The 24,365-nt window shown below is 44.5% G+C and overlaps 1 protein-coding gene and 1 long non-coding RNA gene across 7 annotated transcripts in view; both read right to left on the bottom strand.

Annotated features, from left to right (window-relative positions):
• UBE2F (ubiquitin conjugating enzyme E2 F (putative)) overlaps positions 1-13,702 on the bottom strand; it is a 163,096-nt gene extending 149,394 nt beyond the window's left edge. For 2 of the 6 annotated variants that reach the window (XM_081967145.1, XM_081967148.1), the window contains exons 1-2: positions 13,458-13,701; positions 11,835-11,982 (exon numbers count right to left, since the gene is read on the bottom strand). In XM_081967145.1, the coding sequence (XP_081823271.1) occupies positions 11,835-11,952 (118 nt within the window). In that variant the 5' untranslated portion in view covers positions 11,953-11,982; positions 13,458-13,701. Of the gene's footprint in view, positions 1-11,834; positions 11,983-13,457 lie in introns of all 6 variants that reach the window. The other 4 variants (XR_014176513.1, XM_081967146.1, XM_081967149.1 and 1 more) reach the window with 4 other exon arrangements.
• Positions 1-24,365, bottom strand: part of LOC309399414 — a 241,580-nt gene that overhangs the window by 150,013 nt on the left and 67,202 nt on the right. The window lies entirely within an intron of this gene.

The raw sequence follows: 24,365 nt of genomic DNA, 5'->3' as shown, positions 1-24,365 counted from the left end.
ATAGCATTGTTCCAATATCTCAGGGGTTGCCACAAAGAAGAGGGAGTCAAACTATTTTCCAAGGCACCTGAGGGTAGAACAAGAAGCAATGGGTGGAAACTAATCAAGGAGAGAAGCAACTTAGAACTGAGGAGAAATTTCCTGACAGTTAGAACAATTAATCAGTGGAACAGCTTGCCTCCAGAAGTTGTGAATGCCCCAACACTGGAAGTCTTTAAGAAGATGTTGGATAGCTATTTGTCTGAAACGGTATAGGGTTTCCAGCCTAGGCAGGGGTTGGACTAGAAGACCTCCAAGGTCCCTTCCAACTCTACTATTGCATTGTATTGTATTGGATAACATGATTTATGACAGACTGAAGGGAGGACAAAAACACGGGCAAAGTTCAAAAGCAGATAAAGAAAGCAAAAAAGATGGCTGCGAATAAGAAATGCCTAATGAAGAATGCCTAATGAAGCTGTTAATAAATCACTGCTTTTTGTATTAAAATATTGGGTCGCTTATTATGAAGCAGGCATTGTTAGGGTACTTTACACCAAGGCTCTTTTGACCCCACCCCATTAGCCCCCCCCCCCTCTGGTGATTACAGAAAATGATGTGCAAGGTCTATTTCACAGACAAAAGCCAGGAAAAACACCAGGGCCAGACAAGATTTTTGCACTATAAGAAGCCCCAGACCATAAGACGCACCTAGTTTTTGGAGAGGAAAACAAAAAATCTGCCTCTGCCTCCCAGCATCTGCCTCCCAGCATTCATTTGGCTAGCATCCTTGCAGCAAACTGTCTGGTCAGCTTCAGCACGTTATCGCAGCCTGATTTAGCACAAGCAGCTGATTGGCAGTTAGATCCGCCTCCCGGAATACCACTGATTAGCTGTTCCAGGCTGCAGGGATCGCCACCTCTTCCATACATCCCATTTCGGCCTCTGTGTGCCCAATTTTTAGCCTCTCCACATCCCATTTTTGTTTTCCGCGCATCCAATTTTCGGCCCATTCAAGGCGCTGAGGATCACTGCTGCCTATTGCTGCCAATCACAATTGGCAGCCTGGAACGGGCCAAAATCAGGATGCACTGAGGCCGAAAACAGCCAGGGGGTGGGCAGGGTTTCTGCAAAATTTACTCTATAAGATGCACATACATTTCCACCCACTTTTTTGGGCGGGGGGAAGTGTGTCTTATAGTGCAAAAAAATGTTAATTCCTTGCTTAAAAGCTTGTGCTGACCAACTGGCCCCTATCTTCACCCGCATCTTTAATAAATCACTAGAGATGTGCTATGTTCCTTCTTGCTTCAAATGCTTTACTATCATCCCAGTGCCTAAATAACCCTCCATCAAGGAACTGAATGACTTCAGATCAGTTGCTCTGACATCTGTAGTTATGAAAACCTTTGAAAGCCTAGTGCTGGCCTATCTGAAAACCATCACAGACCCGCTGTTAGGCCCCTTGCAATTTGCCTACCGAGCAAACAGATTGGCAGATGATGCTCTTAATATGGTTCTCCGCTATATCCTACATCATCTTGCATCTCCAAAGACTCTATGCGAGGGTTTTATGTGCAAACTCCCGATGCCTGGAGGCTGTGCGGATCTGGATGGGGAGGAACCATTCCATTGAGGGGTTCACCATCTCTACTGTTTGTGGGAGAGGCAGATATGGTGGGGGGCGAGGGCCAAATGATGTTCGGAGGACGCGGGTTTGCTGTTTAAGAGTGATCGCGCGTTCCGACCTTCATCACCCTTCTCGCACCCCCGGGTGCTCGGGATTACAGGACCCTGGTCTCCGGCTGGCGTCGCTTAACGCCAGGTCCATGGAACATAAGGCTCCCCTCATTTACGACATCATACAAGAGGGTAGAATAATAATAATAATAATTTATTAAATTTCTAGACCGCCCCCTCTCCCCAGAGGGACTCGGGGCGGTATACAGGAATAAATTTAAAACATACAATCATACACATAAATAAAAATCAGATTAAACAACCCCTGTACAATTTATAAAAATTAAAAAAACAGACCTTAAAACCAATTTAAAAAATTTAGAAATAGGACTGAGGTGGGATAGGTGGAATTAGGCCAAGCCGGCTAGCTGGAATAGGTGGGTTTTAAGTTTCTGACGGAAGGAGCAGAGATCCGTAGTCATTCTAATGTCGGGGGGAGGTCATTCCAGAGGGTCGGGCCCATCACAGAGAAGGCCCTTCCCCTAGGCGGCGTCCGCTGGCACAGCCTAGTGGACGGCACCCGGAGGAGTCCTTCTCTGTGTGAGCGAATCGGCCGGAGGGATGTATGGGGCAGGATACTATCCCGCAAATAACTAGGTCCTGTGCCATGGAGCGCCTTAAAAATGATGGTCAACACCTTGCAGCGGTCCTGGCGTGCATTACGGAGACCTGGTTGGGCCATGAGCAGTGTGTGCCCCTTAGCGAACTATGCCCACCAGGCTTCCAGGTGTTTCACCAGCCGAGAGCCCAGGGCAGGGGCGGGTGGGTGGCGGTGGTTATTAGGGAAAGTCTCAGACATCAGGAGGTCACTGTGCCTCAGATAGGCGGGTGTGAGTCCCTCTTTGTGAAGTGGGGCCTTGGAGCTCAGGTGGGCCTTTTTGTTACATATCTGTCTCCCTGCTATGTTTCATCGGCCCTGCCGGAGCTGCTGGATGTATTAGCTGGATTGGCGGTTGATTTCCCCAGGCTCATGGTCCTGGGGGATTTCAATCTGCCTTCCATTGGCGAGACATCCGAGTCAGCTCGGGAGTTCATGGCTTCCATGACAGCTATGGACCTAACTCAGTTAATTCAAGACCCCACCCATAATGGGGGACACACGCTCGACCTGATTTTTGTCTCTGGGCAGTAGATGAATGATCTAGATTGAGGGGATATTTCTATTCAACCCTTGTCATGGTCTGATCATTTCCTCATCAGGTTTGACTTCCATACCGCTACCACTCACCGCAGGGAGGCGGAACCGACGAGATGGTTCCGCCCCAGGCACCTGATGGACCCCGAAAGGTTCCTGATGGAGCTTGGGACTTTTCCTGAATCCCTTGCTCACAACTCGACCGAAGCCCTAGTGGAAGCCTGGGATAGGGCCTTGGATCGCGTTGTGCCTTTGCGGCCTCTGACCCGGTGTCGATCCCGGATGGCTCCCTGGTTTACCGAGGAGCTCCGGGAGATGAAACGCCGGAAAAGATGCCTAGAGAGTGGTTGGAGGGCCAGCCGGTCCAAATCTGATCGAACACTGGTAAGAATTCATATTAAATCCTACTTAGTGGCGATAGAAGCGGCAAAACGGCAATATTTGAGTGGCTGTGGTTTCCGTCATCCCGATTTATGCATCTTGTTCCATCTTTGATGATAGGGGGGAAATTTTTAGCCCCCTCAGAGAAGGCTCGCAATCTGGGAGTCCTCCTGGATACGTGGCTTAGTTTAGAAGAACACCTGACGGCCGTGACCAGGGGGACCTTTTACCAGGTCCGCCTGGTACGTCAGTTGCGCCCCTTCCTGGATCGGGATGCTCTATGCTCTCTACATGGGGCTGCCCTTGAAGAGCACCCGGAGGCTTCAGCTGGTCCAGAATGTTGCCGCGCGGGTTGTCATGGGGGTACTTAGGTGCTCCCATGTTACACCCCTTTAGGCGGCCTGCACTGGTTGCCAGTTGTTTTCCGGGTGTGATTCAAGGTATTAATTATGACCTTTAAAGCGCTCCATGGCTTAGGCCCAGGATACCTGCGAGACCACCTACTGCCACCAATAGCCTCCCACCGTCCAGTACGATCCCACAGAGTTGGCCTCCTCAGGGTGCCGTCGGCCAGGCAGTGTCAGCTGGTGACCCCCAGGGGGAGAGCCTTCTCTGTGGGAGCGCCTTCCCTCTGGAATGAGCTGCCCCCGGAGTTTTGCATAATCCCTGACCTCTGGTCCTTCCAACGCGCCCTAAAAAGTTGGGTTTTCCAGCAAGCCGGCCTGGCCTGTTAATTTTAACTCATTTTTAAATGTATTGTCTTATAAATTCGGTTTGCTTTTTTTTGGATATGTATTTAATTTCTTTTAACTTTTGGGATGTGTGTTTTTTAATGTTGTACGCCGCCCTGAGTCCTTTGGGAGAAGGGCGGCATATAAATCCAATAAAAACAAACAAAACAAACAGACTTCAGCTTGGCATTTAATAACATCATTCCATATATTCTTACTAAACTAAATCAGCTAGCTGTGACTGACCACAATTGTGAAGCTAGGCAAAATCACATCAGATACCTGTACAATTAGCACATTGCCCCTGTGTGCTCTCTCCACTTCTCTCTACAAACTAATGCCTGCATCTGAAAAGATCCCTCTGTTAAAGTACTGAAGTTTGCAGATGATACAATAGTGATTGGTCTCATTCAAGATGATGATAAATCTGCATACAGATGGGAAGTTGAACTAGCCTTGTGGTGTGACCGGAACACACTCAGAACTGTAGAAATGATGGTAGATTTTAGGAAATACCCTCCTATATTAGCATCTCTTACTAGACAATACAGTGTTAACAGTAGAGACCTTCAGGTTTCTAGGTTCTGTAATATCTCAGAACTTAAAATGGACACCTAACATCAAAAACATCATAAAAAAGCACAACAAAGAATGTTCTTCCTGCGCTAATTAAGAAAACACAAACTGCCCGAGGAGCTGCTGTTCTACAGAGGAATTATTGAGTCTGTCATCTGCACCTCTATAACTGTCTGGTTTGGTTCTGCAACCCAACAAAAAAGACAGACTTCAGAGGATAATCAGAACTGCAGAAAAAACAATTACTGCCAACATGTTTTCCATTGAGAACCTGTACACTGCACGAGTCAAAAAGAGGGTTGTGAAAATATCTAGATTCCCTGCATCCTGGACATAAATTGTTTCAACTTCTACCTTCAAAACGATGGTAAAGGGCTGTGATGGCAAATCTATGGCACACGTGCCACAGGTGGCACGCAGAGCCCTCTACAGGCACGCCAGCCGCCCCAGCCCAGCTCCGCATACACCGGGAGGGGTGGGTGCTCGCATTGCGCAGCAAACTCCGGTGGGCTGGATGTGAGTGTGAATGGCCTGCCCTCGCAGTGCTTCCTCACTTGGAGGCTTCCTTCAGCCTTCAAACAGTTGCAGGGATTGTTTTGCTTCCAGGTTGGTGCAGGCAGCTTTCCAGGCCCAAAATGCAAGAAAAAGCAGCCACTAAAAAGTTCTCTGGTGTTGGCTCCACATTTTGATCTTGCAAGAGCTGACTGGCTTGAGCAGACAAAGCCTCAATTTGTCCCCAAGTTGGATTATGTTTCTTCTGAGATGCTCGGTCTCGATCCGTTTGAGGATTCTGCAAGCTGAGGAAGAAGTTGGGTATCAGATTTTTCAATCTTTCCAAGGTTTTACACACCGCGCTGGAATCCACACGGGTCCTGTGGAAGCAAGGAGAGCAGCATATCCTCGTCCCCATGTTAACAAAGGAACCAGACCATGACATTCAGGATTAGGTAATAATCTATATATTACTTGTGGCTGAGGATGACTCGTTCTATGGCCAAAGTGATTATCCACTAGAGTAGATACATTTTTTATATTAAGATGATTTAATGTAAATAGAACTTTGTTCAGCCATTCCTGTTTCCCAGGAAGGCCTACGGGATTTCCCCGTTTGTCCATGTTTTTCCAAAGCTGATTTTAGGGTATGATTAGCTCATTCTACAATAGCCTGCCCTGTGGAATTATAGGGAATGCCAAAAATGTGTTTAACTTGCCATTTCTCACAAAATTCAGCAAAGAGTTTACTACAATATGCTGGGCCATTATCTGTCTTTAAGGTGGAGGGTAAGCCCATAACAGCAAATGTCCTAATACAATGATTTATAACATGTTTTGTGGCCTCTCCTTTTTGCGGAGTAGCCCAAATGAAATTAGAAGTATCAATTCTAACATGAAGATATTTCCAGGAGAAAAAAATCAAAATTGTATTCAGAGCAGACAAAAAAATGTAACTGCATACCTTTTATATGCAGATGAAAGATCACAACAGTGAAAGGTAAAGGTGCAGGAGCAGATCACCCATTTACTTTAAATTTCTCAGAAGAGAGAAAAAAAATGGTTAAAGTGAACAGAAAAACTTCAGCCGCCTTTAATGACCCAAAAGGAAGGAGGGAAAGAAGGAGGGGGGCATGCACAGAGGCATTCACAGGTATCATTGGGGGCATTTCATATACACACTCGTGGTAAAAATGAGCAGACACTCATTCTCCCCGCCTTTCCTGCTTCCTTCCAAAGAATGACCCAGAAGGAAGGGGGGGGGGGAATTCATACAGGCAATCACAGGTCTCTGGATCCCTTCACTTATCACTCCCTGGGGCATCGGGGACACATACTCACATTCATACTGCAATCAGACCTTTATGCTTGCTCATGCCAACCAATCATAAGTATTTCAGGAAGCTTTTTTTTTCACAAGCCACCAAGCTTCATTTTCTTTTATTAGAGATCTCACCCTCCCTTCAGGTTTGGAAATGATAACACACATGCATACACACACATACATTAAACAACCTTGCAACTTACTGTTTCTTTATATGAAAGGGAATCAAACTACATTCATACCAACTTTTACCATCAACATACTCACATTTGCACTGCAATCATTAATTTCACATAGAAAAATCCCATTTCATTCTTTCTTCATACAAAGCAGTTATTACAATTATTTCAGGGAGCTGTACATAAGCCAATGAGCTCCATTTTCTATTATTAAAGGATCTCAACACACACACATACATGCACAAATACCATGGAACAACACTTTCAGGCCTGGGGGAGGTCGTGACATCTATCTACCCAGACTAATTTTAATGCATTGTTTATTTGGTCAAATACTTCCTTCTGTGCTGCTGTCAATTGTATTAAATCAGAAGGATTATCTCTTAGTTTTAATGCACCAAATAAAGGACTAAATATACTGGTAGGATATACCAGTTAATATACCAGTTAATTGAATCTAAAAGCTGTTGTAATTTAACATATCTTGAGGTTAAAACTGTCCATTCATATCTTTCCGTTGGCTTTTCTGAATTTATAACTGGGACAGTAAAGGCAAAAAGAGGTTTGTCCTTTTTGCATAATGGAATTGTGAAAAAACAATCGTTTAGGTCAATCACCATAACTTGATATGCTCTTGGTATCATATTTGGATTTGGTGTACCACACTGAAGTGGCCCCCACCTGGTCCATTACCTCTATAGGTGCTCCTACCTGGAGCTTGACATTGCTGTTTAAAATGTCCAGGTTTTTTGCAATTAAATGCAGCTGCTAATGCATCCATTTGAAATGCATTTGTGCCTATGTCTGAACATGCCTTCAACATTTCTGCTAAAGTATATTCCCCTTTATTTATAATTGACATCAAAGCTTTACGACAATCTGCATTAGCATGTCCATAATCTAGTTGTTTCATTAATTCCCCACTAGCTTCCTCATTATCAATTTGCCATTGGATGGCTTCTTGGAATTTATCAATAAAATCAGAATAAGCCTCTCTTTGGTATTCTGAATTCCAAACTACATATTGTGCAGGTGTGAGAAGCATTCTAAACAAATATTTCCAGTCTTGTGGGATTAACTGATAACCATTAGAAATACCTTCCAGCATGCCTGCTGTGTAGGTAGAACGTAACCCCGTTTCAGTGATACTTTTCCTCAATTCTCTTAACACTGGATATGGTAATGGATTCCACTGATATTGTGCCTGTCCTTGTGGATCCACTGTTTGTACCACTGGGAAGGCTTGAAGCCCTTCTGCAAGTTCTTGTCCTGTAAGATTTCCTTTTTTCTGTTCTTCTAGAAATCCTGCTCGAACTGCTCCATTCGGCTCCTTTGTAGAGACAATTGATATTGGAGCAGTAAGGGAACTAGGTTCTACTGGCCTCAATGTATTTGCAGCCGGTAAAGCTAGTTGATATTACGGAGGGGGGGCAAATCCTTCCTCTGGGATTGAAGAGAGCGATGCGGAAGGTACCTTGAGTTTATGAGTCCCCATCTTCCCTATTATATCCTTGCATTTTTTCCACAACAATAAATGTTTAATAGGAGCTCGCGGCTCGGTGTGCAATTGTATTCCAATTTTTATCCAGTCCCCTAATTCCCAAGTACCTGCCTCAGGATACCAGGGACATTGACAACCTATTTCACCTACTAAGTTTTCTAACTTAGGTAGACTAACTCCTGTCACTTCATTACATTTAAGTAATTTCTGCAACTCTTGTGCATGAAACTTCTGCGATGACAGTTCCCCCCACCCCCCATACTCACGAAATATTGGGAGGGAAGTTTGCTGTGGTGCACCTGGGCTCGTCCGGCTGAATGAATGAGATCACATCGGGGTCACCAGATGTTGGTGACGTAGAAAAAGCAGATGCAGACAGGAGTAAGGTTGCGCTGGGAAGGCCACCCGATGGAAGGCACCCTGATGGGAAGGGCACCCACCCAGAGCATTGTTCGGGGCTCCCTTTTATTGTCAAACTTCTCAGAATAGCAAAAGCTCATTAGACAGAAAATACACTTGGCAACTATTGATTGGTTTAAATATGCATGCTTTTCCTCATGGACACCTCATGGACACTTCATGATATAGGTACGTGACTCTCTACTAGTTAATATTTTGCTGCATGGAATGTGATGTCTACATGTAAATTCCATTGTACCTTCTTGTAAGCAAAAGGATTAAGAGGAAGGAATGTGGACTTTGACTGATTAATCAATGTGGTTTGCCAACTACTGAATAACCATTAACCCCACAATCCCCTCCTTGGGTGTTGAAAACAGCTATTTCCAGTATGGAAAACAGGACAAAGGAAGTGGGGAAAAATAATTCCTTTGCTATATTTCCAGTCTGAATTAGACCATGACAGGATCCCTACAGAACAGCTCTTTTAAGGATCATTATGAATTACCGTAATTTTCGGAATATAAGATGCACCTTTTTTCCTCAAAAGAAGCTGAAAATCTGGGTGCGTCTTATACATCAAATACAGCATTTTTTGCCTCCTGAAGCCCCGCCCCCTTCACCAAAATGGCCGTGCATACCCTTATGGAGGTTTTCAGAGAGCTCCTGGGGGCTGTGGAGGGCAGAAATGAGCAAAAACCGGGCCGTTTTTTGCCTCCCCAGCCCCCAGCAGCACTCTATAAGCCTCCGTAAGGCTATGCATGCAAATTTGTTTGTCAAAAAACGGGCCCGTTTTCGTAAAAAATGGACCATTTTTTGCTTGTTTTTGACCCCCCTCAGAAGCACTCTGCAAGCCCCCCCCCAGGCTATTCATGCCTTTTTTTGGAAAAAAACAGGCCTGTTTTCGTGAAAAATGGGCCGTTTTGGGGAGGTTTGCAGAGTGCAAAAACATTTTTTTTTCTTTTTGGAACGCTCTTTAACTGATTGATGAGAATTACATTGATGAAGTGCCGTGCCAGCAGAAACACCTATCTACTGTATTTCTCTCTCTATTTCTCTCTCTCTCTCTCCTTCTACCTACCTACACACTTTCTCTCTTCCCCTATCTACAGTATTTTTGTCTCTCTCTTTCTATTTCTCTCTCTATCCCTCTACCTACCTATCTACACACTCTCTCTTTCTACCTACCTACTGTATTTCTCTATCTCTCTTTATTTCTATCTCTCTTTATTTCTCTCTCTCTCTTTATCTACCTACCTAACTACTCTCTCTCTCCCTACCTACCTACTGTATTTCTCTCTTTCTCTCCTTCTCTATCCCTCTATCTACCTACCTACTTTTTTAAATTTGTCTCTTCAAAACCTTGGTGCGTCTTATACTCTGGTGCGTCTTACTCCGAAAAATATGGTAATAGAAAAGCAACTAATTTAGCTCTGTTCTTAACTGCTAAAGCTATTGCACATAAAAAACAGGAGCTTTGATCAACTATCAGAGCCATCATTTTGACAGTTTTGCTGCATTGTAGTCTGTCTCCATGAAATGCAAGCATGGAATAAACTGAGCCTGGTTTCTTCTCAGTCTTTTAAGTGGCCACAAACTACTAGCAAAAGTGGCATTTGATCATAAGGCAAGGAATGTTTCCCCTTTTGCATTTGAGCATCCACAAAGGGACAGGAAAGACAAAAAAAAGAGGGAAAGAGAGCAAGGAAGCAAAAAAGGAAAGAGGGGAAGGAAGAAGAAAGAATGAAGAGGGAAGGAAAAAGGGAAGGAAGGAGATTATAATGAAAGAGAGTGAGCATGTGAAGTAAATCCTGCCTCAGCTCTTGATCACCAGCAGCCCTGCTGCCTTTTGCCATCCCCTTGTTCCCTGCTCCTGACCTCTCCTGGTGGTCTCCCATCCTATCACTGAGGATGCTTTGGTTACAAAGCTAGGTCACGTAAGGAGAGGGAGTGGGCCTCCCTCTGACCCACATACTTTGCCCTCCTTCACCCACCATGGGCAACCAAGGAGAGCGAGCACAGCAGCAGTGGAAGCTGGCTATGCCCACCACGGCCATGCCCACCCTGGCCCCCAAAGTCAACCACAATGGGGCCCTCATTGAAATTGAGTTTGACAGCCCTGAACTAACAGATGACCTGAGTGCTGCATGTGTTGCTCTCAAACTTAAAGCATGAGCCAAGATTAGAAAAATTATCAGCGTGCATACAACAGCAAAAGTCACATTAATCAAAAGCATGCCAAATGCAAACGTTTACCTTTCAATAAAAAGGTGTTTGTATCATTGAAAGCGCTGTTATGTGTTGTTTTCAGAGAAAAAACATTAATCACATATGAGTTGTTTTTCTAAACTAAAACTTCCATATTCTGGTTAAATTGCCGTGTTGGCACTCCAAGATAAATAAGTGGGTTTTGGGTTGTGGTTTGGGCACTCAAACTCTAAAAGGTTTGCTATCACTGCTCTAGGGCATTGCACACCAGAACAACTAGACAAAAGGACAGTTTTCCCCCTCATGCCTTCACTCTGCTAAACAACTAATTCCCACAACACTGTCAAACTATTTAAGTAAGTCTATATTACTATTATTATTCTCATCTTTGCTATTAACTATCTCCTTTTCTACTTTTCTACTATAACTTTCTTGCTTGTATCTTTACGATTTATATTGTTTTCTTTAGTTTCCTAGTATGATTTATGTTGATTGCTTATTTAGTATTCTATGACTATCACCAAGTGTAGCATCTTATGATTTAGATGAATCTATTTTTATGATGACTATGACCATGATTTATCATTTATAGCTTTTACGTACACTGAGAGCTTATGCACCAAAGACAAATTCCTTGTGTGTCCAATCACACTTGGCCAATAAACTACTCTATTCTATTCTATTCTATTCTATTCTATTCTATTAGCATTATGAAATCAACCAAACTATCCAGTCATAGTGATTACAGTGGAGTACAGTAAAAATTAATAAAAACTTAACTACACATTTATAGGAAACATTCCATTACAATACTCAAGCCTATTTACTTTTTCATGTGCTATCACCAAATGAAACAGCAATATAAATCAAGAAATATGTTAAAATATTATAAACAACAATCAAGTAAACAATATCCCAATCAAGAAACTGCCAAAGACAGCAACAGCGAACAGCCAAAGCAAAGAATCTCTAAAATAACCCCCATCAACACTGAGAGGCAAGCCCCTAGATTATCAATTGACAGCACACTGCACTCCTTACTGATGATGTTACCTAGTTTGGATAATGAAACATCTGCAATAAAACAAGCAAGCTCAGCAAGCATCAACAACCCCTCAGATAATTATGTGACATTGAAGTTGAATTTACAATAAAAAATGAACAAAACATAAATAGGAAAGTGCATTACCTTTAACAAGCAATTTATCTCTAATTGACACTCTTCGAGTAGAATCAGAAGTGGAGTTGGAAGTACGGGAGCCCTTGACACCATCATCCCGTTTCAATTTGCTTGCCAATGTTAGCATTAGTGCTAGCTTCAATCTAAAATACAAGTACTAAAATAAAAAATAGTTATTTTAGTGATTTTACTTTTCTTTCAAAGGCAATATTCTATATAAACATATTGACAAATTGTGCAGTCCATGGGAATTATTTTTTTCATGTTTTAAAACATACACACTTTTATATTAAGTCAAACCAATAGCCTATTTAGACCAGGCTTCTCCAGCCCATGGACTACATGTGGCCCCACAAGATCGTAAACTTTTAACATTGATTAACATACATTAACTATGTATTTTATATGCAGCCCAAGACAATTCCTCTTCACTTAATGCAGCCCACGCAAGGCAAAAGTTTGGACACCAATGATTTAGACCAACAATATATAATTCAGCTAGAATTATCAGATGGAAGTGATTTATAGTCCTGAGATTTTTTTCAGGGCAGTAATGTGTTCCTTATCAGCCAGTCACAATCATTTCTACAATCAGCATTAGACTATGACCACTACAACCAAAGTAATCTTAATTTTAACGATAAATATAAAATATAGCTTTTGAAAATAAAAGTAAGATTTTCCTGTATTTCAACATTTACATGTGCCACATTTACATGTGCAATTTGGTCAAGATAATTAACAGAATATACATTACTGATGGATAAAAAAATTTCTCTGTGACATCCAAATTCAGAACATTCCAATTTTCATCTAGAATCATGCATTCTAAAGCGGTTTTGTGTTTTTAAAAAGGTGAATTGTCTAAAATAGTAAGCAGTTTAGAACTGTTTTCAGAACTCAATAATCTTCATAAAGGCACAAAATAATCCTTGTTTACCACCAATCAGCTCATTCTGGGGTCAGCCCCCACTTCTAACATGGAATATTAGATGTGTAGCTTAGCTTCTGAGGAATTAATAATTTAAAATGAGAGAGGAGAACCAGAACCAGAATATAACAGTGTAATCCTATGTAAATCTACCTAGAAATCAGTCCCACTGAAGGAAACAATTGGTTCAAAATGAAAACAATTGGAAGGGAAGTTGCAGTTATTTTAAAATATCATTTTTTGCTCAGAAATCCAAATGAACAAAATGAACGAACTTAACTTTTGCATGTTATTCTCCCTCCCTGCATCTGGATGCCTGTGACAAACAAAATGGATTCTAAGATGGGCTTGGCCTGATCCAGCAGGGTTGTTTTTATGCGTTTTAAAGACTGAAAACATGTTAGCTAATTGCCTCAACAGATCCAGCAAGGTTCTTGGAAGGAGAAAAGAAAGGTTAGACAAGTGAATTCCTGCAACTAAGGTCAAACCCTCTTAACCCAGTACCCAATTCCTCCCTTTGGGCCTTCCAACAACTACCAACCTGCCTCCCACAGTAGGAGCTCGGACACCGACGGTCAGAACCAGCGCCCTTCAGACAAAGGCCGGTGGGCGCCAGGGATGGGGCGACGACCAGCTCCCGCAGAGGGATAAACTGGCGGCTGGGCCCCGCAGAGGGACCGACCATTGCCAATACCACTCACCTGAAAAGACCATCAAGTCGCCGCTCCCACGCCAAGACAGCTGCTGCCGCCGCCAGGACCATCCCAGACACCCCCACACACACACACACAAATACCAACTGAACCGGAAGTGCAAGGAACAGGCGGAGCTCTCGGAAACAAAAACGAGAAGAAATAAAATAAGTCACGAGAACGCAAACTTTATTGAGATCCGGAGAGGGTTAAGGAGGAAAGTGGACTTGCGCATGCGTTCCCACAGAGAAACGTGACAGAAGAGGTAGGAAGGATCCCGCGAGAGTAAGCTATCCCGCGAGAAAAGCGAGTTTATCGTCGATTTCTTATATTTTCGCCCACTTGCTCTCAGGAACCATGTTTAAAAGGAAGGGGCGTTCATTCGCCTCGCGACCGCAAAGACTGCTGGAATATGGAGTTATTTCGAGCCTGAAAAGTGACGTTTCGGAATAGCTCGCTTGCGATCTTGCCACAGTTATTAAGTGAATCACAGCAGTTGTAAAGTTAGTAACACGTTTATTAAGTGAATCTTCCCCATTGACTTTGCTTGTCAAAAGTTACAAAAGGTGATCACATGCAACTACCATAAATACATGGATGTTGCCAAGCCGCAAAAGTTTGATCATGTGACCATGGGAATGCTGAAATCGTCGTACGTGTGAAAAATGGTCATAAATCACTTTTCTCAGTACCATTGTAACTTCAAACGGTCACTAAACAAATGATTGTAAGTCAAGGACTACCTGCATAACTCATGAGCTCACAGCAAGAGAGACATTAACTGATATTAATAAATTCCTTCTGTTACTAGTTCTGGCGCTTGTCCATTCAGAAACTGACTGCAAAATCATTCAAAGTTTTTCTTTTTTGTCTCATGCATCCAGCTACTGTACTAAAAAATCCTGCAGTTTTGGGTGCTGTGGAAAGTTATCACCCAGCTCTCTCCCAGAAAATGTCCTAGGAATTATTGAAAAGGCAGAATATTACATTTACATGAAAAGGAAGAAACATATTTAAAGAGAGAATAGCTCCTTGTAGCTTCCTGCCTCCATCCACTTTGTCAATGGGCCATTAAGGTGGCCAAGCCAGTCCCTTTACATAATAAAGAGTTCTCCCCTTCAGCTCCAGGGGGATGGGATTAAGGCATGATAATATTGGCCCTTTACCCAACTCCCCACATGGCATTTGAGAACTCAACCAAACCTGGATTCAAAACGCAGTCTAGAGAGTTGCCCCTGCATGGCCCCATGGGAGTCTGACAACCAATTAGAAGACAAGCTCCATGACTATCCCAGTAGAACTTAAAGTGCCCTCTACTGGAGCACATGAGAAAATGCTGGCCCTTTTAGATTCGGGGTGCACACGTTGCATTGTTAGCCCTGAGGTGCTAGAAAAACTGGGTCTGAAATTGAAAACTTTAAAAGGCCCCATTGCTTTTTGCCAGCTGGACGGCTCAATAGCTGGGGGGAGCCCTGCCCATTTTGTAACTGAACCAATAGATATGTGGATGGGAACTCACCAAGAGACTATAAGTTTTATTGTTGCGCCAGGAATGGATCGGCCTCTCATACTAGGTTTAACCTGGTTACGGAAATGGAACCCATGTCAGGCCTGTAGTTATGTTTCTTTTAGGACCTTTGGCCTGCCACACTTTCTTATAATTTCCTATGTGTTTCATTAGTGTAGTAATTGGGAGGGGGGAATAGAAAGGATTAGAATTGTGGGATGTTTTGTTGTGATTCTTTCTAGAAGCTCAAGGTCATCTTTTGTCTCCGCACCTTGACACCTGACCCGAAGCAGAGGGGTGTAGATGCCAGCGTGGAAGATGGTGATTGGAACATGTGATGGATTATGGGGTGTGGGGATATATCATGAACTTTCAACTGGGTGGAATTCTAGGAAGAGAATCAGAGTTGAAATTCGATAGCACAGTGCCAACATGCCTGTATGATTAAATTGGAACTTTAAGGATGATTCTGCCTTGGTCTCTGATTGATTTCATGCATGGTATTTGGAACACTGACATTATTCCAACTCTGCCTTTAAAATAAAGCACCAGCACCTCCCCTCGCAGGGGAGGAGGGGGCTGGTGAGGGGGTGCTGAATTCCCAACGCTGACCAGGACAGCATAAAATATCAGCGAACAATAATGAGACGCTTCTTGCTATCTTCAAAGGCAAAGGAATCTGCTTCAAGATTTATTGCATCTGGCAAGAGGATGGAGGGGGCTGGAAAAGACTTTTTCTACACCCGGTTAGAGGATGGCCAGAAGATCTGATGAAAGGAGATCCCAGCCATCCCCACGCAGTCATCTCTGATGGGCTTCCTGGACCATCTCGGACAACTAAACGTGAGTGCATGCTCCCCCTTCTTCCCCCCAGCTTGGAAGCAAGGCTTGGAAAAAAAACCTGGAGTGGAGATTTTGACTCCTTCCAGACAGCGATAAATGAAATGACTTATTACCCTGCAACTGAGTGGGAGACAGATTCCCTATCAAAATGGGAATTTCAACCAAGACAGCAAGAAGGGATTTGGCCAGCATCTTTCACATGCCAGCCACAAATTGGGCTGCAACCAGTGAATGAAGCACCACCAGATTGGGTTTTTTTCCCAGAGTATGGATGAATAAGATGCCACTGGGCACCTCCTTTGCCATCAACATGGGAAAATGCTCCAAGCCAGCAGAGGGCACCTACTTGGCCTATAACTCCTCCAAGCCAGCAGGAGGGTCCTTGGCACATAAACCTCCCTAGCCAGCCATCATTGGTTGAACTGAAACCTGTGAAGCAGACAACCCCGGGATGGGTCTCAACCCCAGGTCATGGATGGGAGGAATGCCAGTGGGCACCTGCCCTCCCTCAGCAGATGGCACATGGCAGAAAACTGGGCAGTGGCCAACCGAGGGATTGACCTCCCCACCGGTTCCAGTCTCCCCTGCAATGCCCCAAAATGTTCTTACCCCACCTTCCTAAAGAGAAGCAATCTCCAGAAGGGAAGAAGGGATTACCAAAGGGAGGCCTGCAGGATGGGAGGCAGGACAATGTGCACCTGCAATGCCCCAACTGGTTGTTACCCCACCTTCCTACAGAGAAGCAATCTCTACCATGGAAGAAGGGATTACCAAAGAGAGGCCTGCAGGATGGGAAGTGGGACAAGGTGCATCTGCAATGCCCCTAAAGGTTCTTACCCCACCTTCCTACAGAGAAGCAATCTCCACATGGAAGAAGGGTTTACCAAGGGGGAAGCTGCAAGATGGAGAGCAGGCCAATGTGATGAAGAGGTTCCTAAGTTTAGAGATGTAACTAGGTTCCTTCCTACGTGGGGGCCAATAAAATGCTAGTTTCTTTAAACTGTCCATTTCATCCTGCATTGGTTCATACCATTTGTCTTGCTCTAAATCAGGAAGCTGCTTGATTTGTGTAAATGTATCAGGAGGAAGTGTAACATTGCAAATCAAAGGCAAGGGTGTTTTTGTCAGTTGCCATGAATATCGTTGTGGAGGGATTCCTTTTGTGACCCTCTTGGAACGTCTCGGAACAACAATCCATTCTTCTTCTGCTTCTTCGTCCTCGTCCTCACATTCGTTGCTACCATCAGCATCTGCAGCTTGTGAAGACGGAACATCAGGTTGTGAAGAACTGGTAGAAGAAATATCTGCCTGTGAATCTTGGTCATCAGGCTGCGTGGCATCTGCAACATCATCTCTAGGAAAATAAACTCCAGGATCATTGGAATGAATCCTGGACCAGTCAATATCTTCCTCAAAATTAGCAGATTGTGAAATCACAATTACATGTTTAGGATCAATAAATTTGCTCCATTTTGAATTATCATCAATACCCATAAATCTCAGTCTCTTTGCTACTGGACCTCCTTTTCTTCTTTGAGCTAAGGGAATGTTCACCATAGCGTATGAACCAAAAATATGGAGGTTCTTGAGATCAGGCTTGTAGCCATACATCATGAAGAAAGGAGTTTGATTTATTGCACTGCTCCAAGTACGGTTGACAATGTAATTTGCATATTTGATAGCTTCACCCCAGTATATGTTACTGAGATTGGCGTCTTCTAGGAGACAACACATCATGGTTTGTAGAACCCCTTGTCTTTGTTCTGCAACTCTGTTATGAGCCGGTGTGTATGGAGCGGATGTCTGATGAAGAATTCCATTCTTACGCATCCAGTCCTGGAAACGCTGAGACATGAATTCTGCACCACGGTCACTCTGGATTCTGGCGATGCGAACTTAATATTGGGTAGAAACAAATGCTGCAAAGTCTTTAAAGATCTGAAAGGTCTCAGATTTCTCTTTCATAGGATATACAAATCCATATCTAGAATGATTATCAACAATTGTTAGAAAATACTTTCTACCACCAATTGTTGGTGGAAAAGGACCTACTATGTCAGTGTGTACCAAATAAAAAATGCGTGTTGACAGGCGTGTAGCGTGTTTGGGAATGGCTGCTGCTTTGGATTTAGCTTTCCTGCAAACTGCACAATCCAAAAACACCTTACACCCCTTTAGATCCAAACCTTTTGCGAACTCCGGCATTTTTCTAAGAAGACGGAAACTGGTGTGCCCCAATCTTCTATGCCACTTGTGGATACACCTGGAATGCAAAGGTTTACCAGTTAGTGAATTTTCAACATTAACAGTTTCATGAGGAACCTCAGGCTTGCTTTGAACAACCTGCTTCCTTATTTTCTGTTTGTTGGCTTTAGGAGCCTTTGGAGTAGCAACAGGATCTCTCTCTGAAGCAACTCTCTCTGGGCCTGTGCTCTCCCTTTTTGGAGTTTGTATATTTGCCTGTGCTTGCGGCTTAGGCTTTGGTTTTAAGTAATAAACACCACCAATTAGCATGGTTTCAGCAACAATATCTCCATCTTTAACTATGTAACTTGCTTTCTCGAAGTGGTGAACCTGGAACTTTAACACTCTAGACAAGTGACACTGACTAAGCAAATTACTGGTTGCTGAAGGTATGTAATAAACATCAGGGATGAATGTATCAAGCTCTTCAACGTAAACAGTTCCTTTTCCCATGACCTTACAGGGGTGGTTGAGGAAGGAATACAGTTCCCGAAGATCAGATTCAGGCTCGTGCATCTCTGTGAAAAGTTCCTTTCTGTAGGTAATGTGTAAAGCTGCACCACTGTCCAAAGTCCACAAAAGACATCTGTTGTACTCTGGATCAGGTTGTGGATCGTTGGTTAAGGCCAATGTGGCGAGTGGAGCTTGCGGATCACGCCTTGGACCATGACGACCTTGTCTTCCGCTTCTACCTCTACCTCTGGAGTCTGGGCTGGTATGTGACAGGAGCTGGAACTTGTTGGGGACAATCCCAGGTGTCATGTCCCATACGGTTACAGATGTAGCATCTTGACATCCTTGGAGCATAGGCTCTTCCTCGGAAGGGACGTCTAGCTGGAGCTCTTGATGCTGGTGGTCCTTGTAAATGCGGTGTGGCTAACATAAGTGATCCTTCTTCAATTAAAAGTCTGCCAACATTATCTACTGTTTGTTGAGCAATAGGCACATGAAGCGGGCATAAAACCAAGGACTCAGCATCTCAGTCCTTCCTTCTCTTCTTCCCAACATTGAAGCATGTGATCACCTTTTCTGTTCAGGGCTCAAGCCATGTGGTCCTGTCCACCATTAAAACCATCTTTCCAAGCAGCCTCCATGTCTCCAGTGTCTTTTTCCCCACTTGGAGCCGAACCCAGAAGGATATTTCTTTCATCAGTGCCTTTTGCAAAAAAAGAAAGCATGGATTTTTCTATGATTCATCTGCAGATCCATAGGTTTTGAATCTACTAGAACTGGGGTTTCAAACTGGCGCCCCATGGGCTGGATGCATCAAGTGCAGGCCTTGCCCACGCCAGCTGCATGAAATATCGCAAAACATCACATGACGGCAAGTTTGATGTGATGTTTGACCCTGTGTACTAGATACACTAGTTGTGGAGATGAAAGTTTAGGACTGTTTTTTTCTGCATTTAGTACTGGTAGAAAGTTTAGGATTGCATCACATTCACATGGTAATCAGAAAAAGCAGAAAAATAGGTAAAATATAATCTCTTTATCTCTTAAAGCTGGTAACTGAAATCAACAGGCTGTTACAAGTGGGGGGGGGGACCCAATGCAATGAAGAAGGCTAGGACTTGCATTGGGAAATCCATAATAAATAATTTTTGTCTCCGCACCTCGACACCTGGCCGGAAGAAGAGGGGTGTACATGCCAGCATGGAAGATGAAGATTGGACCATGTGATGAATTATGGGGTGTGGGGAAAAATGATGAACTTTTAACTGGGTGAATTCACCGGATGTACATTAGAGTTGAAATTCACCAGCTTAATGCCAACATGCCTGTCTTATTAAATTGGAGTTTTAAGGACTACTTTGCCTTGGACAATGATTTAATTCTGCATGATATTTGGAACGCTGACACTCAGTCTTTTCCTGTAGAAATAGAAGGGGAAACACAATCTGAGGTGGAAAAAATTGTAGACTCCAGGCTGAATAGGGGTCCCTTACAGTACTTAGTGCGTTGGAAGGGTTACCCTTGGTCTGAAGCTACTTGGTGAACAGTGGGAACCTAAAAGTGGAGAAGTTAGTAAAACAATTCCATGAAAAGTTTCCCGATAGCCAAAGTTGTTCCCCTGGGTGGAGAAGAGGTGGTTAATTTTGTTATGTTAACTTTTATGTTATTCTCTTTTCATGAAACGTTTTTCTTCTGAGGAGAGGCCACCTGTCAGGTCTGTAGTCATTCTTACTAGAAGCTCAAGGTCATCTTTTGTCTCCGCACCTCGACACCAGACCGGAAGCAGAGGGGTGTAGATGCCAGCGTGGAAGATGATGATTGGAACATGTGATGGATTATGGGTGTGGGGATAAGATCATGAACTTTCAACTGGGTGGAATTCCAGGAAGAAAATCAGAGTTGGAATTCCATAGACGTGCTAACTTGCCTGTATGATTAAATTGGAACTTTAAGGATGATTCTGCCTTGATCCCTGATTGATTTCATACATGGTATTTAGAACGCTGACACTTAGCCAATTAAAAAAATGTTGAAATGTTTCTGTCTTGTCCTTCATTAAGTAGCAGAAACCATATCTTGAGTAATGATCCACCTCCCAAACTGGGTTTTATAGGTCCAATTAGATCAGCTGAGGAGGAGGAGGAAGGCGACGTGGATGCGAGGCAGCCCCTGCTGGCCGTGGCCCCATCCAGAGACGCCATCGCCGCTGCAGTCACCGCCTTATGGGGCACCCAGTGGCCGCCACAGCCCCGTCGGAGCCACCTTGGTGAGGCTATAGCTGGCTCCCTGTGAGGGGGTGGAGAGCGTGCACAGCCGGCCGGGCTGAGGAGACACTCTGCCTCCATCTCCTCTGGAGTTCCACTGGGCTGGGCAGGGGGAGGCCGGCTTAAGGGTTGGAGAAGGCAGCCGAGGGATGGGACAGGTGCCGCCCTGATGCAGACAACAAAGACCTGGCAGGAGGGGAGGAGAGGGGGGAGGGGGAGGCAGAAAGGCTTTGGCTCCCCTTGGTGGAAATGGCGAAGCTCATCAGAAGAGGGGCAGAAAGGGGAAAGGGTGCAGCCGCAGCCCAGCCACACATATAAAGGGACCATCGGGACGAAGCTGGAGAGAGGCCGAACTGTTTTGAATATACTATACTCAAGAAATGAACGCTACGGTATAGCTTGTGTTGCTTTTACATCCAGCAGATGGCACTGGTTTTCAAAAAAAGCATGTTTTTACAAAAAAGCATGTTTTTACCTGTCTTTTGGAGATTTGAGATTTTGAACAAACAAACATTACATTTTCATTTATATAGAAGATGGTGTCAACTGCATATAAAGATAATTTATTTAAGATGTTTTATTGATGGCATCTTCCACTGGCAAGGTTGGCAAAGATGTTTAAAGATAAATCAGCTAAATGTTAGAAGTGCCACCAGATATTTGGATCTTATCAGGGATGTGCGATCAGGGGAGGCAGGGGAGGCAGGGCCTCACCTCTCTTCATGAAATAATAGTATATAATATTATATACTATAAAATATATATATGTGTGTCTGTGTGTGTGTGTGTACAATATTATATACATCCGTCCGGCTGCGCCCGGGAGCTGCAGAGGCAGAAATGTTGTCCGCGCTTCCGGATGACAAAGGCATGAAAGCGACTGGGTTCCCGGCGCCGAGGCAGTCCGGCGGGTGAGCAACCGAGGATCAGGCCGGGCGGACGAAAGAGCGAGCAAGGCAGCCTGATCCTCGGTCACTCGCCCGCCGGACTTTCTCGGCGCCATTCTGGCTACCTCCGTCCGGGCGTGCCCGGGAGCTGCGGAGGGTGGAGGCAGAAATGTTGTCGGCGCTCCTGACGATGAAGGCAGTCGCTTTCATGCCTTTGTCATCGGGAGCGGCGACAACATTTCTGCCTCCGCCCTCCGCAGCTCCTGGGCGCGCCCGGATGGAGGTAGCAAGAATGGCGCCGAGGCAGTCCGGCGGGCAAGTGACCGAGGATCAGGCTGCCTTGCTCGCTCTTTCGTCCGCCCGGCCTGATCCTCGGTCGCTTGCCCGCCAGACTGCCTCGGCGCTATTCTTGCTACCTCCATCCGGGCGCGCCCGGGAGCTGCGGAGGGCGGAGGCAGAAATGTTGTCGGCGCTCCCAATGACGAATAATAATAATAATAATAATAATAATAATAATAATAATAATAATAATAATTTTATTTGATTAGCCGCAACCCTCTCCCGAAGGACTCGGGCCGGCGTACAATCAAAACGGATAAAAATACACATAAGACAAACATATATACAAAAAGAACAGAGACATATACATATGTGCATGGAGGAGAGTTGACTTATAAGTGAAAGACAATTAAAAACACAGTTTAAAATCCCTTTAAATAAAATTACTAAATTAAAAAACCCATCAGGAGCGTTACGAAGTTACGGTTGAGCCAGGCCAGCTATTTGGAAAAGGTGGGTCTTGAGCTTGACACGGAAGGAGCGGAGGTCAGTAGTGGTCCTAATATCCGGGGGGAGGTCATTCCACAGGGCTGGGCCCGCCACAGAGAAGGCTCTGCTCCTAGGCGCCGCCCCATGGCACTGTCTGGTGGACGGCACCTGGAGAAGTCCCTCTCTGTGCGAGCGGATGGGTCGTAGGGAAGTATGGGGCAGAATACGATCCCGCAGGTAACTAGGTCCTGAGCCATGGAGCGCTTTAAAGATCGTAATCAAGACCTTGAAACGCACTCGATAGACCACAGGAAGCCAGTGCAGCTCGCGCAGGAGAGGTGTCACATGGGAGTACTTAGTACTCCCCATAATCACCCGCGCAGCCGCATTCTGGACCAACTGCAGTCTCCAAGTGCATTTCAAGGGAAGCCCCATGTAGAGAGCGTTACAGTAGTCCAGGCGAGACGTCACCAGCGCATGGGTGACTGTGCGTAGAAGCGACTGCCTTCATCATCAGGAGTGCCGACAACATTTCTGCCTCCTCCCTCCGCAGCTCCCGGGCACGCCCGGACGGAGGTAGCCAGAATGGTGCCGAGGCAGTCCGGCGGGCGAGTGACTGAGGATCAGGCTGCCTTGCTCGCTCTTTCATCCGCCCGGCCTGATCCTCGGTTGCTCACCCGCCGGACTGCCTCGGCGCCATTCTGGCTACCTCTGTCCGGGCGCACCCGGGAGCTGCGGAGGGCGGAGGCAGAAATGTCGGCGCTGCCGGAGGACAAAGGCACGAAAGCGCAGCCACTTGAATGGGAAAGCAACGAAAGGGGCTGCGCTTTCACCCCGCTCAAGCCTTGCCCGAGGGAGCTGGGGATCGGGCTTTGGGTTGGTGGGAGACCCTGAAGGAGTGGGGGGGAAGGGACTGGTGCCAGTGGAGGAAGCAATGCTACGCGGATCAGTGCACTCCGTGGTCCCCTTAATGTTCACTCAGGAAGGCGGAGAATGGGACCACGTGTGCTGGAGGCTGAGGCTGCCTGATGATGTCACCAGCCTCCCCAGCCATAACCCTCACCGCACGTCACTGGATCTTATTACCATATGTCGTGGACATGTAGAGAAGCAAAGAAATATTGGACAAAAATAAAGACATAGTTGGAAGAGATGATAAAACAACCTATTGATTTTAAACCAGAAATATTTTTGTTGTTGCCTGAAACTTATAATAAAGAAAATATATATTTAATTATTCATATATTAACAGCAGCTATAATTGTATTTGCACAATATTGGAAAAGTGAAGAGATTCCTATTGAAAAGAAGGTGATTAGGAAAATATTAGAAATGAATAGACTAACAATAGCAATTAAGGAGAAGGGACAAACTGATTATTATATGATATGGGAAACTTTTTACCAATGGTTAGAGAATAAAAAAGGAAATTGGAAATAAAGGAAGACGACAACAAGAAGAATAGAAGATACATTAAGATAGAGATAAGAATAAAATGGCAACTGATAACATGAGTATAATGAAAATAATTATTTTTAATATTAGTATTGTATTTTTATTAGAAGATATGTTATGAGGGAAATGAAGATTGACACATGATATAATTGTTAAATGTATATAATTTGTGGAAGGATGTTGCACAGAAATATTTGTACCCAGATGACACACTGCTTAAGGGGAGATGAAATGTTTATATATTTTTAAATGGAAAATAAATAAAAAACTTTAAAGGGGGGTTGGAAAGATCAATGTTTGTCTGCTTGTTTGTTATATTCCTCCGCGGCTTCTGTTCTCTGGGCAACTCGGGCAAGGAGACAAATTCCATGCTGCTGGTGACCTGGAAAGGAATCAATCCAGTGCTCCTGTGACTGCGTTATTGAAGGCTACTTCTGCGAAAGGCAATAGGTCTTCCCAGTTTTCCTGCTGGTAATCCACATAACATCATATACAG

Source organism: Natrix helvetica, assembly GCF_964273705.1.
Source record: "Natrix helvetica genome assembly, chromosome: 1".
NCBI lineage: Eukaryota > Metazoa > Chordata > Lepidosauria > Squamata > Natricidae > Natrix > Natrix helvetica.
Note: the sequence above shows the minus strand (reverse complement) of the source record. Positions and strands in the feature narration are given on the sequence as shown.